The 14,440-nt window shown below is 35.0% G+C and overlaps 1 protein-coding gene across 1 annotated transcript in view; it reads left to right on the plus strand.

Moving 5' to 3' along the window:
- Positions 1–14,440, plus strand: part of DNAH6 (dynein axonemal heavy chain 6) — a 236,789-nt gene that overhangs the window by 89,842 nt on the left and 132,507 nt on the right. Inside the window, exons 36-39 of the mRNA XM_039852518.1 lie at positions 6,656–6,838; positions 7,383–7,526; positions 11,993–12,214; positions 13,032–13,217. Coding sequence (XP_039708452.1) covers positions 6,656–6,838; positions 7,383–7,526; positions 11,993–12,214; positions 13,032–13,217 — 735 coding nt within the window. The remainder of the gene's footprint in view (positions 1–6,655; positions 6,839–7,382; positions 7,527–11,992; positions 12,215–13,031; positions 13,218–14,440) is intronic.

Consider the following 14,440-nt stretch of genomic DNA (forward strand, 5'->3'; position numbering starts at 1 on the left):
TAGACAACAGTCTAGTTTCATTCTTTTGCAGATGGCTTTCCAGTTTTCCCAGTACTATTTATTGAAGAGGCTTTCCTTTCTCTACTCTATGTTTTTGGATTTTTTGTTGAAAACCCATATAAGTATGGGTTTACTTCTGGACTTTCAATTCTGTTCCCTAGTTCATATGTCTGTTTTTCTGCCAATACCATGCCGTTTTGATTACCGTTGCTTTGTAGTATAATTTGAGGTCAGACAGAGTGATGCCTCCAGCCTCGTTCTTTTTTCTCAGGATAGCTTTGGCTATTTGGGGTCTTTTGTATTTATATACAAATCTGATGATTTTTGGTTCTATTTAAAAAATGCCAATGAGATTTTGATAGGGATTGTATTAAATCTGTATAATGCTTTAGGAAATAAGATCATTTTAACTATGTTGATTATTCCGATCCAAGAACACGGAATATCTTTCCATTTCTTTGTATCTTATTTGATTTCTTTTAATACGGTCTTACAGTTTTCATTATGTGGGTCCCTCACATGTTTCGTTAGATTTATTTCTAGGTATTTTATTCTTTTTGTTGCAATTACAAAAAGAGTTATATTTTTTTTCCACTTCTTTTTCTGACAATTTGTTATTAGAGTATAGGAACACTATGGATTTTTGAACATTGATTTTGTATCCAGGGACTTTACTGTATTTGCTTATTGTTTCTAGTAGTGTTCTAGTGGAGTCTTTAGGGTTTTCTATATAGAGAATCATGTCATCCACAAATAGTGACAGTTTGACTTCTTTGTTTCCTATTTGGATGCCTTTTATATCTTTTCTTGTCTGATTGCACTTGCTAGGACCTCCAATATTGAATAAGAATGGCGATAGTAGACAGCCTTGCCTTGTTCCTGATCTTAGAGGGAAGGTTTTTAGTTTTTCACCATTAAGTATAATGTTGGCTGAGGGCTTGTCATAGATGGCCTTTATTATGTTAAGGTATTTTCCTTCTATACCGATTTTGTGAAGTATTTTGATCATAAATTGATGCTGTATCTTGTCGAAGTCATTTTCTGTATCTATTGATATGATCACATGATTCCTATTTTTTAATTTGTTTATGTGGTGTATCACATTAATTGATTTGTACATGTTGTACCATCCCTGTGCCCCTGGGATTAAGCCCACATGATCATGGTGTATAATCTTTTTAATATGTTGCTGTATTCGGTTCGCTAGTATCTTATTTAGGATTTTTGCATCTGTGTTCATGAGAGATATTTGTCTGTAGTTTTTGTGTGTGTGTTATCTTTGTGTTTTGGTGTCAGAGTAATAATGACCTCATAAAATGAGTTGGGAAGTGTTGCCTCCTCTTCGATTTTTTGGAAGAGTTTGAGGAGAATAGGTATTAAATCTTCTTTGAATGTTAGGTAGAATTCACTGGTGAAGCCATCTGGTCCTGGACTTTTCTTTTTTTGTAGGTTTTTGATGATTGTTTCAGTTTCCATACTGCTGATCAGTCTATTTAGATTTTCCAGTTTGTGATTCACTCTAGGAAGGTTCTATTTTTCAAAGTACTGGTCCATTTCTTCTAGGTTATTGAATTTGGAGTTATATACTTTTTCATAGTATTCTTGTATGATCCATTGTATTTCTGCAATGTCTGTCATAATTTCCCCTCTTCTATCCCTAATTTTGTTTATTTGTGTCCTTTCTCTTTTTTCTTTAATGAGTCTAGCCAGGGGTTTGTCAATGTTATTAATCTTCTCAAAGAACCAGCTCTTTGTTGCATTTATTTTTTCTATTGTTTTTATTTGTTTGTTTGTTTTCAATTTCATTTATTTCTGCTCTAATACTGATGATTTCTTTCCTTCTGCTGACTTTAGGCTTCATTTGTTCTTCCTTTTTAGTATTTTAAGAGGAAGCGTTAGGCTGTTTATTTGGGTTCATTCTTGTTTTTGGAGATAGGCCTGTAATGATATGAACTTTCCTCTTATGACAGCTTTTGCTGTGTCCCAAAGTTTTGATATGTTGTACTATCATTATCATTCGTTTCTATGTATCTCTTGATCTCTTTTTTTATTTCTTCTTTGATCCAGTTATTCTTCAGTAGCAAGTTGTTTAGTCTCCATGTATTCGTGGTTGCTCCCACTTTCTTTTTACAATTGACCTCTAGTTTTAAAGCATTATGATCAGAGAATATGGTTGGTGTGATTTCAACCGTCTTATATTTGGTGAGGCTATATCTGTGTTCTAGTATGTGGTCAATCCTTGAGAATATTCCATGTGCACTAGTGAAGATTGTATAAGCAACTGTTTGGGGATGAATGGCTCTGTGATGTCAATCATGTCCAGTTGGTCTAATGTATCATTAAGGATGTTATTTCCTTATTGATTTTTGTTTAGACAATCTGTCCATATCTGACAGTAGGGTCTTTAGGTCCCCTACTATAATAGTGATTTGGTCTGTTTCTCTCTTTAGTTCTGTTAATAATTGCTTTACATATTTCAGGGCTCCCTGATTGGGAGCATAGATATAAATAAGTATTATGTCTTCTTGGTGTATGATTCCCTTTATCATTATGAAGTGTCCCTCAATATCTTTCTTTACCTTTTTGATTTTGAAGTCTATTTTGTCTGATATTAGTATTGCTACTCCTGCTTTTCTCTGAATATCATTTGCTTGAAATATCATTTTCCACCTTTTCACTTTTAGTCTATATTTGAGATGTATCTCCTGGAGGCAGCATATGGTTGGGTTTTGTTTTTTGACCCATTCTGCAACTCTGTGCCTTTTTATTGGTGAGTTCAGTCCATTTACATTTAAGGTGGTTATTGAAATATGAGGTCTTCTTATAGCCATTTTATCTTTTGCTTTATGGTAGCTCAGTGTTTTCCTTGCTTCCTTGTCCTTGTTTTTCTTTTTCTTTATTTTGGTTGGCTTTTGTGGGTTTTCTCTCTGGTTCTTCTTGTTTCATGTATATATACTTCAGTTCTGAATCTTTGGCCTGTGGTTACCATTACAAATATGTAAAGGATAGTTATATGTATACAGTCATCCCCTTCCTTCTGCATGTGCCCAATCTCCATTGCTCTTTGTGAATTTGGATCTTTGATTCCTCCTCTTTTCAGTCATTGTTATCTCAGTTTGTCCCTATGTATGCTGAACATTCCATTACTACCTTGTTATAGCAAATCTCTTCTTATTTTAAGCTTATAATGCCCTGTTCGTAGTAAGGGTTGCACTCCTCTGCTTTTATCAGCCTGCTAGTCACCTTACTCCTAATTATGCTTTTTTGTTGTTGTCATTTTGTTTTAAGCGAGCTCACCTGTTTCAGAATTTCCTGTAATGCAGGCCTCATAGTGGTGAATTCTCTCAATTTTTGTATGTCTGGAAAGGTCTTAATTTCTCCTTCATATCTAAAGGAGAGCTTAGGTGGATACATTATTCTTGGCTGGTAGTTCCTTTCATTTCATAGTTTGAATATATGATTCCACTCCTTTCTGGCTTGTAAGGTTTGTGCTGAGAAGTCCAATGATAATCTAATGAGTTTTCCTTTATACGTTACTGTCTTCTTTTCTCTGGCCACCCTGAGAATTTTTTGTCGTTGCTTTTTGACAATTTTGATAAAATGAGTCTCGGTGAAGGCCTTTTATGTGTTGAGATAATTGGATATTCTGTTGAAATCTTGAACTCCAAGCTCTAGCTCATTTCTTAGATTTGGGAAATTCTCGTCCACTGTTTGTGTGAAAATGCTTTCTAATCTCTTCTCCTTTTCCTCTCCGAGAATTCCCATTATTCTTTTGTTTCCTCTCCTGATGGTATCAGCTAGTTCTTGTATTTCTCTTTCGTTATTTTTCATTCTTTGATTTCTCTCTTCTTCTTTCTGATTTATTTCCAGATTTCTGTCTTCAATATCACTGACCTTTTTCTCCATTTGGTCGACTCTATTTCCCAAACTTTTTATTTCATTTTTCAGCTCTTGCAGTGTGCTCTTTATCTCCAGAATGTCTATTCAGTTCTTTTTGAGGGTTTCAATCTCCTTGCTAAAGAACTCATTCTGCACACCTAGTTGTTTTTTCAATTCCTGAAATTGTTAATATGATTCGTTTTGGATCTCATTGAGTTTTTTTCAGAAATACCATCCTGAATTCTCTGTTATTTAAGTATCATATTTCTATGCCCGTAAGCTTTTTTTCTGGAGATTTTTCTCTTTCTTTCTGAGATGCCTTGTCACTTTGGTTGTTCATGGTGGTTAATGGACTATTTCTCTGCCCGGGCATTAATGGAAGTGTGTTCTGCTGGGTTTTTTTTTTTGAGGGGGGTGGTTTCAGAAAGAAGATTTATTATATAATGGTCCCTAGCCTGTTGCAAATAAGGTGTTTTTCTTTCAGTTTCCAGTACGTGATGTCTAAGTCTCTTGGATCTCTCCTTTTTATAAAGTCTTAATATTGTCTTTTTTTTTTTCCTTATAGATGTTTAATCAGGCTCGCTATCCTCAGTGTCAGTTCCTGTCAGTCTTAGTGACAGTTTCGGTAGCATTTGCTCTGATTCCCCTGGGGCTCCGTGGTGATTGGTGTCAGAGGGAATGGAGTCAGAGGCCTTCTGTGTTGAGGGATAGGGGCTGCAGCTCAGCCTCGGTCTTGCAACGGTGGCTGGTAAAAATCAATTGTTGTTTCTTTGCCATCCCCACTTTTCTGCCATCCTCTTTTCTCTGCCTTCTGCTCTGATGACTGGACACTCCCACCAGCCGCTTGGAATTCACAGCACTCCCAGGCAGGGCTTTTCAGGGAACTCACTGCTCCTTCTTCCCTCCACCTCCTCCTATAGGGAGTTCTGGTGGGTGTGAGAGGTGCTTCTTTGTTCCTCCCAGTCCACAGCCCAACACCCAGGATTCTGAGCTATGGTAGCTCTTATGCGCAGATCTCATGCTCAGATGTGCTGGTGTGCAGTTTGGGTGTTTTTTGTTAAGTTTTAGATGTTCAGCTTACTGTTGTATCAAGGGGAGAGATCTAGGAACGTCTCTCACTGTGCCATGTTTAATCCAATCTCTCCCTTCCTGTTTATTCTAAGATCACCATTGAGTTTTAAGAGTTCTTTTTTATTTTGGATACAAGTCCTTTATTAGATATGTATTTTGCAAAGGTTTTTTTTCCCCAATCTGGCTTGTCTTTTAATTCTCTTAACAATATCTTTCACGGGGCACAAGATTTTAGTTTTAATGAAGTCTAACATCAATTTTTCTTTATGGACTGTGCTTTTGGCATTGTATCTAAAAACTCATTTCTAAGCCTAAGGTCACCTAGATTTTCTTTTCTGTTATCTTCTAGAAGTTTCGTTGTTTTGCTGTATAGTTTTACATTTAGGTCTATGATTCATCTTGTTAGTTTTGTGAAAGGTATAAGATTATTGTCTAGATTCATTGTTTTGCTTGTAGATGTCCAGTTGTTCCAGCACCATTTTTGAAAACACCAGTCTTTCTCTATTGGATTGCCTTTATTCCTTTGTCAAAGATTAATTGGTATATCTATATGGGTCTATTTCTGAGATCTCTATTTTGTTCAATTGATCTTTGTCTGTACTTTTTCCAATCCCACACTGTAGCTTTATAGTAAGTCTTAAAGTTGAGTAGCGTCGGTTCTCCAATTTTGTTCTTCAATATCATGTTGAGTATTCTGGGCCTTTTGCCTCCTCATATAAATATTCTAATCAGTTTGATATCCATAAAGTAATTTTCTGGGATTTTGATTCAGATTGCATTGACTCTATGTAGATCAAATTAGGAAAAACTGACATCTTAACAATGTTGAGTCTTCCTATCTATGCACATGGAATATCTCTCCATTTATTTAGATCTTTGGTTTCTTTCATCAGAGTCTTATACTTTTCCTCATATATATCTTGTATATATTTTGTTAGAATTATACCTAAGTATTTCATTTTGGGGAGTTAATATAAATGGTGTTTTATTTTTATTTTAAAATTCCAATTGCTCACTACTAGAACATATGAAAGCAGCTGGCTTCTGTATATTAATCTTGTATCCTGCAACCTTGCTATAAGTGCTTATTTGTTCCAGGAGTTTTTTTGTTTCTGTCAATTCTTTGGGATTGTCTTTGACATAGATAATGATGTCATCTGTGAACAAAGACAATTTTATGTCTTTCTTCTCAGTCTCTGTGCCTTGTATTTCGTTTTATTGTCCTATTGCATTAGTTTGGACTTCTAGTACAATGTTGAATAGGAAATGGTGAGAGGGGCTGCATTCTTTTTAAAATTTTTGGAAATTATTCCTACTACCTTACATAGATATTTTTAAGTGGTTTCTTTTGTGGTTCTTCTTTTTCATTGTTCTTAATTGTGAGAGATATCATCAATATAGAAGACTGCATGAAATGCATATTAACAGTTTAACAGATGATTATAAAATAAAGACCTCTGTACCCATTACCAATCAAGATGTAAGACATTATCAGCTACCCATAATCTCCTCATGTGTCCCTTCCAAGTCATAGAAGGTTTTTATTATCTATCTATCTATCTATTTATTTATTATGTGATATTTATACCTTTTAGTCTAAAAGTCACAAAATATATTACAATATAAAGATAGGAACCAACCCATTTCTAAACTTAATTACATATTTCATCTGGTCTTGCTAAAATATTGTTTCTTTTATTTTCAGCTGAATAAGGAAACTGAAGAATATATATTGAACCTTTTTCAACGTTATGTTGATGATGGTTTACATTTTATCAATAAAAAATGCAGCCAAGCAATCCCACAAGTGGACATTAGCAAAGTTACTACACTCTGTTGTTTATTGGAGTCTTTGATACTTGGGAAAGATGGAGTTAATTTGACAATGGTATGAAGTATTTTATTACTGCTATAAAGCTAGAAAAATGAGATTATTGTATAAATGCTTTGCAAAGAAATAACTCCAGATTTTCTGTAAAATGATAATTAGATTTTCAAGTTAATGTTTCAGGGGACTAATGACTATGAATAGGTTAATAGAATCCTAAAGTTAGAAGGAATGTTAGAGAGCCTATAGTTTACTCTTATACTCAATGTTTAAATTCCCTTACATTCTAAACATATTTCTAATTTGTGTCTGTCTAGCAGCTGCTTAACCCCCTTCATGCCCAGAGTTGTAATGATCAGTTGAAAAACAACCTTGAGGTTTTTTTACATATACCTCGCCATTCATTTTCTCATCAGAGTATTTAAATTTGTACTACTATAAAACATCACTTTATGAACCATTAAATGAAGTATAAGAAACATACACTGTGCTTTTTTAAAAATGCATGAGACTAAACAAAAGAAAACAGCCTTTAAACTTTGAGATTTAAGATTCTTTTTATGTTCATATAAAATGTTAAAATTATTTCTCTTTGTTTTTTCAGGAACAAACAAAACTGAACAGTATATTATGTCAGACTTTTGTATTCTGTTATTTATGGTCTTTGGGTGGAAATATAACTGAAAACTACTGGGATTCTTTCGATACATTTATCAGAACACAATTTGATGATAATCCTGATGCAAGGGTAAGAGCCAAATAAATTTAATTTTAACATATTAACTCTAAATCAGTAAACCTAAACTTCAAGATAAAACTTTAAAAGCCTTAGTTCTACTACAAATATAAATTCTTCACTAAGAGAGTTTCTAAAAATTACTCACTTTTTTAACCATAGAAACGTTTATTGTAGGCATCCTCTCCCAGCCATATGAAGAAAGTACGGTTAAAAAAAAAAATTACATAAAAACTTCCTACTATAAATGAATATTGAATTCTACTTAGTAAACTTATTCTTCACAGTGTTATGGTTTAGCAATTCTGAAACTACTTTCTATACATTCTAAGACTGAGCAAATTTATCAAATATATTGAAGATGATGGCAAATGGGTTTCTCACTGTTAGAGAAGGGATTTATAAATATGGAAGAAGATTAGAATATGTTATTGGATTAAAACTGGAGATATTGGTACCTGTGGATTCCATATATATGTATTCATAGATACATCAATTTCCTAGTTCTTTATGCTTAAAAGAACTAGAAGCAATTACAAATCAGTAGCAATGAACATACCCAGTATGCTCATTTCTAAATACTGTTCCCACAAAAGAGAACCAAGTCTCCTTAGTGAAACAGCTGATTCCAGGACTGGGGAGGGAAAGTGCAAAATGAGCCTAGAACATCTTATGTCAGATAGTAAAGAGATGCTCAGAGAATGATGGGACACGTCAAAAGAACACAGGAGCTAGTTCAAAGGGGTTATTACTGGCCAAACCTAGGCAAATTTGAGCATCAAAATAAACAATGATAGTATAGGATTATAAGCCTTTGAATGAAATAAAAATCTGTGAGTCCATACTGATAATGAATAAATGGGAGAAGGAAGCTCCTCCTTACAATAGAATACCAATTAATCTGTACAGGAGAAAATATGGAGTCAGAAAGTCCTTACTTTGTAGCTATTTTGGTAATAATTGGTATAGCAAGAATCATCAATGTATATTAAAACTAGTGGGTGAAGTTTTGATGAGAAAAAATATTTACATAGTTTCAAAGTATCTCCTAGAAATCATTGCTTAATCGTAAAGAAAAAAAATAATATCTTTGCAGAAAAAAAAAAACCCTTGTACACACCACATTAACTAAGTTATCCATTTACTATATCAATATTAGGACAAACCTATATTTCCTGTTATGGTGCACTGAGAAAGATACAACTTTGCTTCTTAGGTATTCCTTTCAAAAGTGAATAACTTGAATCTGTTTATGAGGATACACCTGGACTACCCAAACAGTCTATAAAATAAAGTAGCCTATATTCTTCAAAAATGTCTGTTATGAGAGACAAAGAAAGCTGGAGAACTTTTCAATAAGAAAAGACTAAAGAGATATAACTAAATGCAATGCATTATCCTGAACTGGATCCTAGACTTGGAAAAATATAGCTACAGCAGACATTATTAAAACTATTGGCAATATTTGAATATGGAATGTAAAGTACATAACATTATATCAGTATTCCATTTCCTGATTTTGATCATTTTACTGTGGTTTATAATATCCTTGTTCTTTAGAAAATACACATTCAAGTATTTAAGATAAGATGGAATAGTAAAAACAACCAACTCTCACAGCATGAAAAATAATAATAAAGCAAATGGACAAAATGTTAATAATCAGTTAATCTAAATAAAGAATATATGAGAGTTCTTTGTACTTTTCTTTTAACTTTTGTGTAAGTTTTAAATTATATCAAAATAAAAATTTACCAGAATAAAAAAATTCCCTAAATCAAGATTCTGAGCCTTATGGATTAGGACTTTCTAGCAGATATGAAACCTTGCTGGCTCCTCAAAATAACTGTATCATAGTTGGACAAGATAGACCAAATTGAGGACTACTGGGAATTTGAGATCAAGAGACAGACCCCTCTGAGTCAAGGGAAGTGACTTGAGATCATCAAAGGGCAATAAGAGATGGCCCAGAGCCATCAGTATTTAGTCAACAAATATTTATTGAAAACCTATTACATGATAGACACCATTCTCACTACTATGGCTAAAGCAAATAACCAAAATCCCTAGCCTCATAAATCTTACATTACAGAGATGGGAGTCAAAATATCAAATATTTAGGAATAGACAAATGTAAAATATATCAGCTGATGATAAGTTCCAAGAAGAAAAATGAGGCAGAGTGAGAATGATAGAGAGTGCTAGGCTATAGTGGGGCACTATTTTATATATGTTAGTCAGAAAAGCTTTGCCAGTAAGGTCATATTTGTACAGAGTCCTGAAGAAGGTCAACGAGCTAGTAATTAGCTAGCGGGGAAGCATGCCAGTCAGAAGAAATAAGTACATTTTCTTTTCTGGGTTGTTAAAATAGCCTATCAATTATTCCCTTGTCCAATCTAACTCACCTCTATACCAGTGTTTTGTTTTGTCTTTTTAATTACAGGTTACAATCTATTAATTGGTCATAAAATCTATTGAAAGAGTCGTAATTCAGGTTTTAAAATTGAAATAGCCACTATCACAACTTTTAGTCAACACTATACTGGAGATCCTAGCTAGCGCAATAAGGCAAAAAAAAAAAGAAAGAAAAGAAAAGAAAACATAAACTATGGAAAGGAACAAGTAAAACTGTCAATATTTTCAGGAAACATAACTGAATAGTAGAAAATCCTAAAGAATCTACAAACAAATGATTAGAATTAATAAATAAATTAGTAAGTTCATTGAATACAAGTCCACAAAAGTGAAATTTTAAAACAACATTATTTCAATAGTAACAAAATATCAAAAGTTAGGAATATATCTAAGGAAAGATATGAAAGACTACAAACTACAAAGCATTGCCAAGAGAAATTTTAAAAGATCTAAATAAATGAAGAGATATATTATGTTCATAGATTAGAATACTCAGTATTGTTAAGATATCAGTTCTCCCGGTATATTCTGAAAATTCAAGACATTTCCAATCACAAAACCCAAAAGATTTTTATGGAACTTGGCAATCCCATTATAAAACTTATATGAAAATGTAAAAGACCTATAATAACCAAGAGAGTCTTAAAGGAGAACAAATTTGGAGTACTTAAACTACATGACTTCAAGAATTCAAGACTATGTAACTATGTGAGGTGATGGATGTGTTAACTAACATTATTGTGATAATCATTTTGCAATATTACATGTATAGAATCACATTTTATGCCTTAAACTTATACAATGTTATGTGTCAATTATATTTCAATAAAGCTGGAAAAAAGAATTTAAGACTATAAAGCAACAATAATTCAGAGAGTGTGGTATTAGCACAAGGGTAGACAAGTAGACCAGACAGGCAGACTAGTGACTTGCCTCAGAGGAGGATGTAGGTGTGGCTAGTATTGACAGGGAAGGGGAAGAAAAGAACTTTCTGAGGTGCCGGATATGTTCAATATTGTGATCCAGGGGTGGTTACATTGAAATTTACATAGGTGAAAACTCTTTGAACTGGATTCTGAAAATCAAGCGAAAGATGTTACATTATACCTCAAAAGTTTTTTAAAAAATAGACTAGAACAGAAAATAGAGTGAATTGCATACTTGTGCACACATATATATGTATGTACTAGGTCACCTTGTCAAATGGATTTCTAATCGAGTCGCTGTCAAATGGTCTTGAAGCACCACTACACTGTTCTGCTGCCAGAATGAACCTTCTGAAATGCATCTAAACATGTCACCCACCTATTTAGAATCCTTCACTGAACTCTTGCTCCAAACTCTTAACAAGTGTGGCTTTTCATGACCTGGCCCGTGTCTGTATTTCCTGACTCATCTCTCACAGTGTGCAGTGCTCTCATAGTTCCCAGCATGTATGGCACTTTCCATGGCTTCAGCTTCCCGACCTGTTTTCTTACTCTGAACCCAGATCCCTCTCAACCCATCCCAGCCTATCCCTTCTTTGCCCATCTGGCTCTTGCTTGTCCTTCAGGACGGAGCCGTAGTATCACTACGTAGCTCTTAGAAGGTTTCTTAAATTTTTCACCACCACCCAACTCTCCTGCAAGTAGAAATGAGCCATCCCTCCTCTGTGAATGTACTAACATCTGTTAGAACCCTTTTTTTCTCCAAAATGTCCTTGTGTCCCCCATGTGAATTTCGAGGCCATTGAAGGCAGAGGCTGGCTCTCATTCAGTACTTGTCCCCAGAACCAAGACAGTATTTGTCATAAGTAAGCCCCTAAGTTTGGAACTGAATTGAAAATGCTTTACAATTCTAATATGGAGTTTTAATATAATCAATATATTATTTAGATTTTTTTTCATGCATTGTGTTGCATAATTATGTTTAAAGAATTAAACTCAGATACTGAAACAACTACTCTACAAAGGTAAAAACAATCCAAATCCTTTCATGTTCTATGCCTGCCTTTGTTTCTGTATGAATGTTTCTATTGCCATGTGTCAAACCTATTGAAAGTGATGATTAATTTTATTCTTTAGCTTCCCAGTTCTGGTGATCTGTGGAGTATTCACGTGGACTTTGACACCAAACGGCTGGACCCCTGGGAACGAATTATACCCACCTTCAAGTATAGCCGAGATGTTCCATTTTTTGAAATGCTTGTCCCTACAGCTGACACAGTCCGCTTTGGGTATCTAATGGAAAAACTACTGGCAGTCAGGCATTCGGTGTTATTTACTGGAACAACTGGAGTTGGCAAGGTAGGGAACCTTCGAACAGAATGTCTCTCCAAAAATGAGGACGTGGGGGACTTAGAATTATAAGCTCCACAAATAACACATTATTTCTCAAGTTAAATTCTTTTGACTTTTGTTCATTTTTTCAGGAGGGATGTAACTATGTTAACTCTATATGGACCTTGAGAATTACTCCAGAGTTTGCCAGTTTCTGAATAAATCTTTGGTATCGATACTGTATAAACCAGAGGACCCTGGGGAGTAATATTTGTTATTTTGGGGCTTTTATGTTTTATCCCTTGGAATTTGCGGGGCTGGCACTGCAAAGGTGAGGGTGGGACCTGGCCAAAGCAGTTTGTGTCCTCAGTGGACTACTGATGAAGTCCAGTTTGTCCCCTCCTGCCCATTTCTTTCTACCTCACACAGCAATGGTGTTTGGAAAATGAAGAGTATAGGAGGAAATGCTGATTGTTTGACCATCTTGATTTGGGAGAGTCCATATAAACAGAGATTTTCTGTTTCCTCTCTAAATTATTTTTAAAAGAAGTTTAGATCCTTCTGTGACTCTTGCTATTAAATTGACTTAGATGGCAACCAAGGTGGATTTTGCTATAAAACTAAGAAAATTTTATCAAGATGGAGCTGATTAAAATATTTCTTTGGCTCTGATAAAGGTAAGTGAATAGAATTTCCAGGATGAGAAAGACAGATGTTTCATTCTGGCTTTAACCTCTCTCCTTTTATCCTGTTTCTTACTTGTTATAATGGATTATTACTGACAAAGACAATTGAAAGATGTTATAATGAAGGTGAAATAATTAACATTTTTCTAAATTTAAAGTCTGTTATTACAAAAGGATTACTAAATAAAATTCAAGAATCAGCTGGCTATGTTCCTGTTTATCTAAATTTTTCTGCTCAAACTTCATCTGCAAGAACACAAGAGATCATTGAATCAAAACTGGAAAGGAAAAGAAAAAATATTCTAGGTAAGAATTATCATTTTCATTTGTCTCACACAAATTATTAAGTTAATAAATCACAAAAACAGTTCATGTAATAAAATTACAATTGGATATTTCCATTGCTTAATTTTATTGTAAAGGTGATTCAGATAATGATATTCTTTCCTGTGCTACAAATCTAGATATCTTACTGTTAGCAAGCAAGTTATTTATTTCTATCAGCATGTTCAATGCACATCTTCAACTTCTGTCTCTCCATGGCTCTTTCCCTCTCCAGTCATGCTTCATTTTCAAACATTAATTTCCTTTATTTAAAACAAACAAAACAACGTCTTTATACCTGCTACACTGAGTTATCTGAACTCAGTAGGGAATAAGCATGAAACTTTTGTTGTTTTTTTTTTTTAGTCAGTGCTTTTAGCAAGGCTTTGTTGGACCTCCCTCCCCACTCCTTATTTTGAGTCTGGTTCAATGTAAAGCTTCAATCTCAAACCCAACTTTAAGCTCTTCCTCTCCTCCGTCATAAGCTAGCTTTGTGGTCAAAGGTGCTGGAGGTGGAGAGGGGCGTGGGTGCTCTTTTATCCTTCCCTCCCTCTCTCTAGGAGACTCTGCTGTGTTGGTATGGGAGGAGAAGCAAAGGACAAGTATTTTCTTTCTACCTGGTGTTTAGATGGGCTTCTGTGTTAATTCTCCTTGCTTCTCTGGCTGACAATGAATGACTATCCTGCTTTCTGTATGGCAAGCTTCTAGGAGCGGGCTCTCTGAGGGACTCCCAAAAGATTTGTGCACAGGTCAAGCATTGGGCTCTCCATTGGAAAGTTCCCTAATGTTGGGAATCAGGGTCTCAACTCCCTCAGTCCCACCTCCCAGAGGTACATTCTGCAGCCTCTTGCTGCTGGGATTCACTCGCCCAGCTCACAGACCTCCTGGGTGGAACACCAACCAGAGCTCAAGTTCAGCTGCCTTCCACACTGTCCATCATCTAATAGGCCATGCGATACCAAGCTGCGGATATACCAGTTGTTTCACTGCCCCGCTCTGTTCCCTTTTTCCTGCTCAGGTAGGCACAGGGCAATGGATGCCAGTCTTTTTATGGGGGCCCCAAATATTTACGAATGATTATTTTAATACCCCTCCCTACCTCCTATCATGTTTTTTTGGTTTCCAGGGACTGGATGATGGAGTGGGGCACTTATTTTGCCTCGGTTACCTTGGAATTGTCAGGTGCTAGATGCCAGCGTGGGTAGACTCACCTCCTCTGCTTTTAAGTTGTTCTCTTTTCTCA

The sequence above is a fragment of the Pteropus medius genome, unplaced genomic scaffold (assembly GCF_902729225.1).
Source record: "Pteropus medius unplaced genomic scaffold, Ma_sr-lr_union100, whole genome shotgun sequence".
In the NCBI taxonomy this organism is placed as follows: Eukaryota; Metazoa; Chordata; class Mammalia; order Chiroptera; family Pteropodidae; genus Pteropus; species Pteropus medius.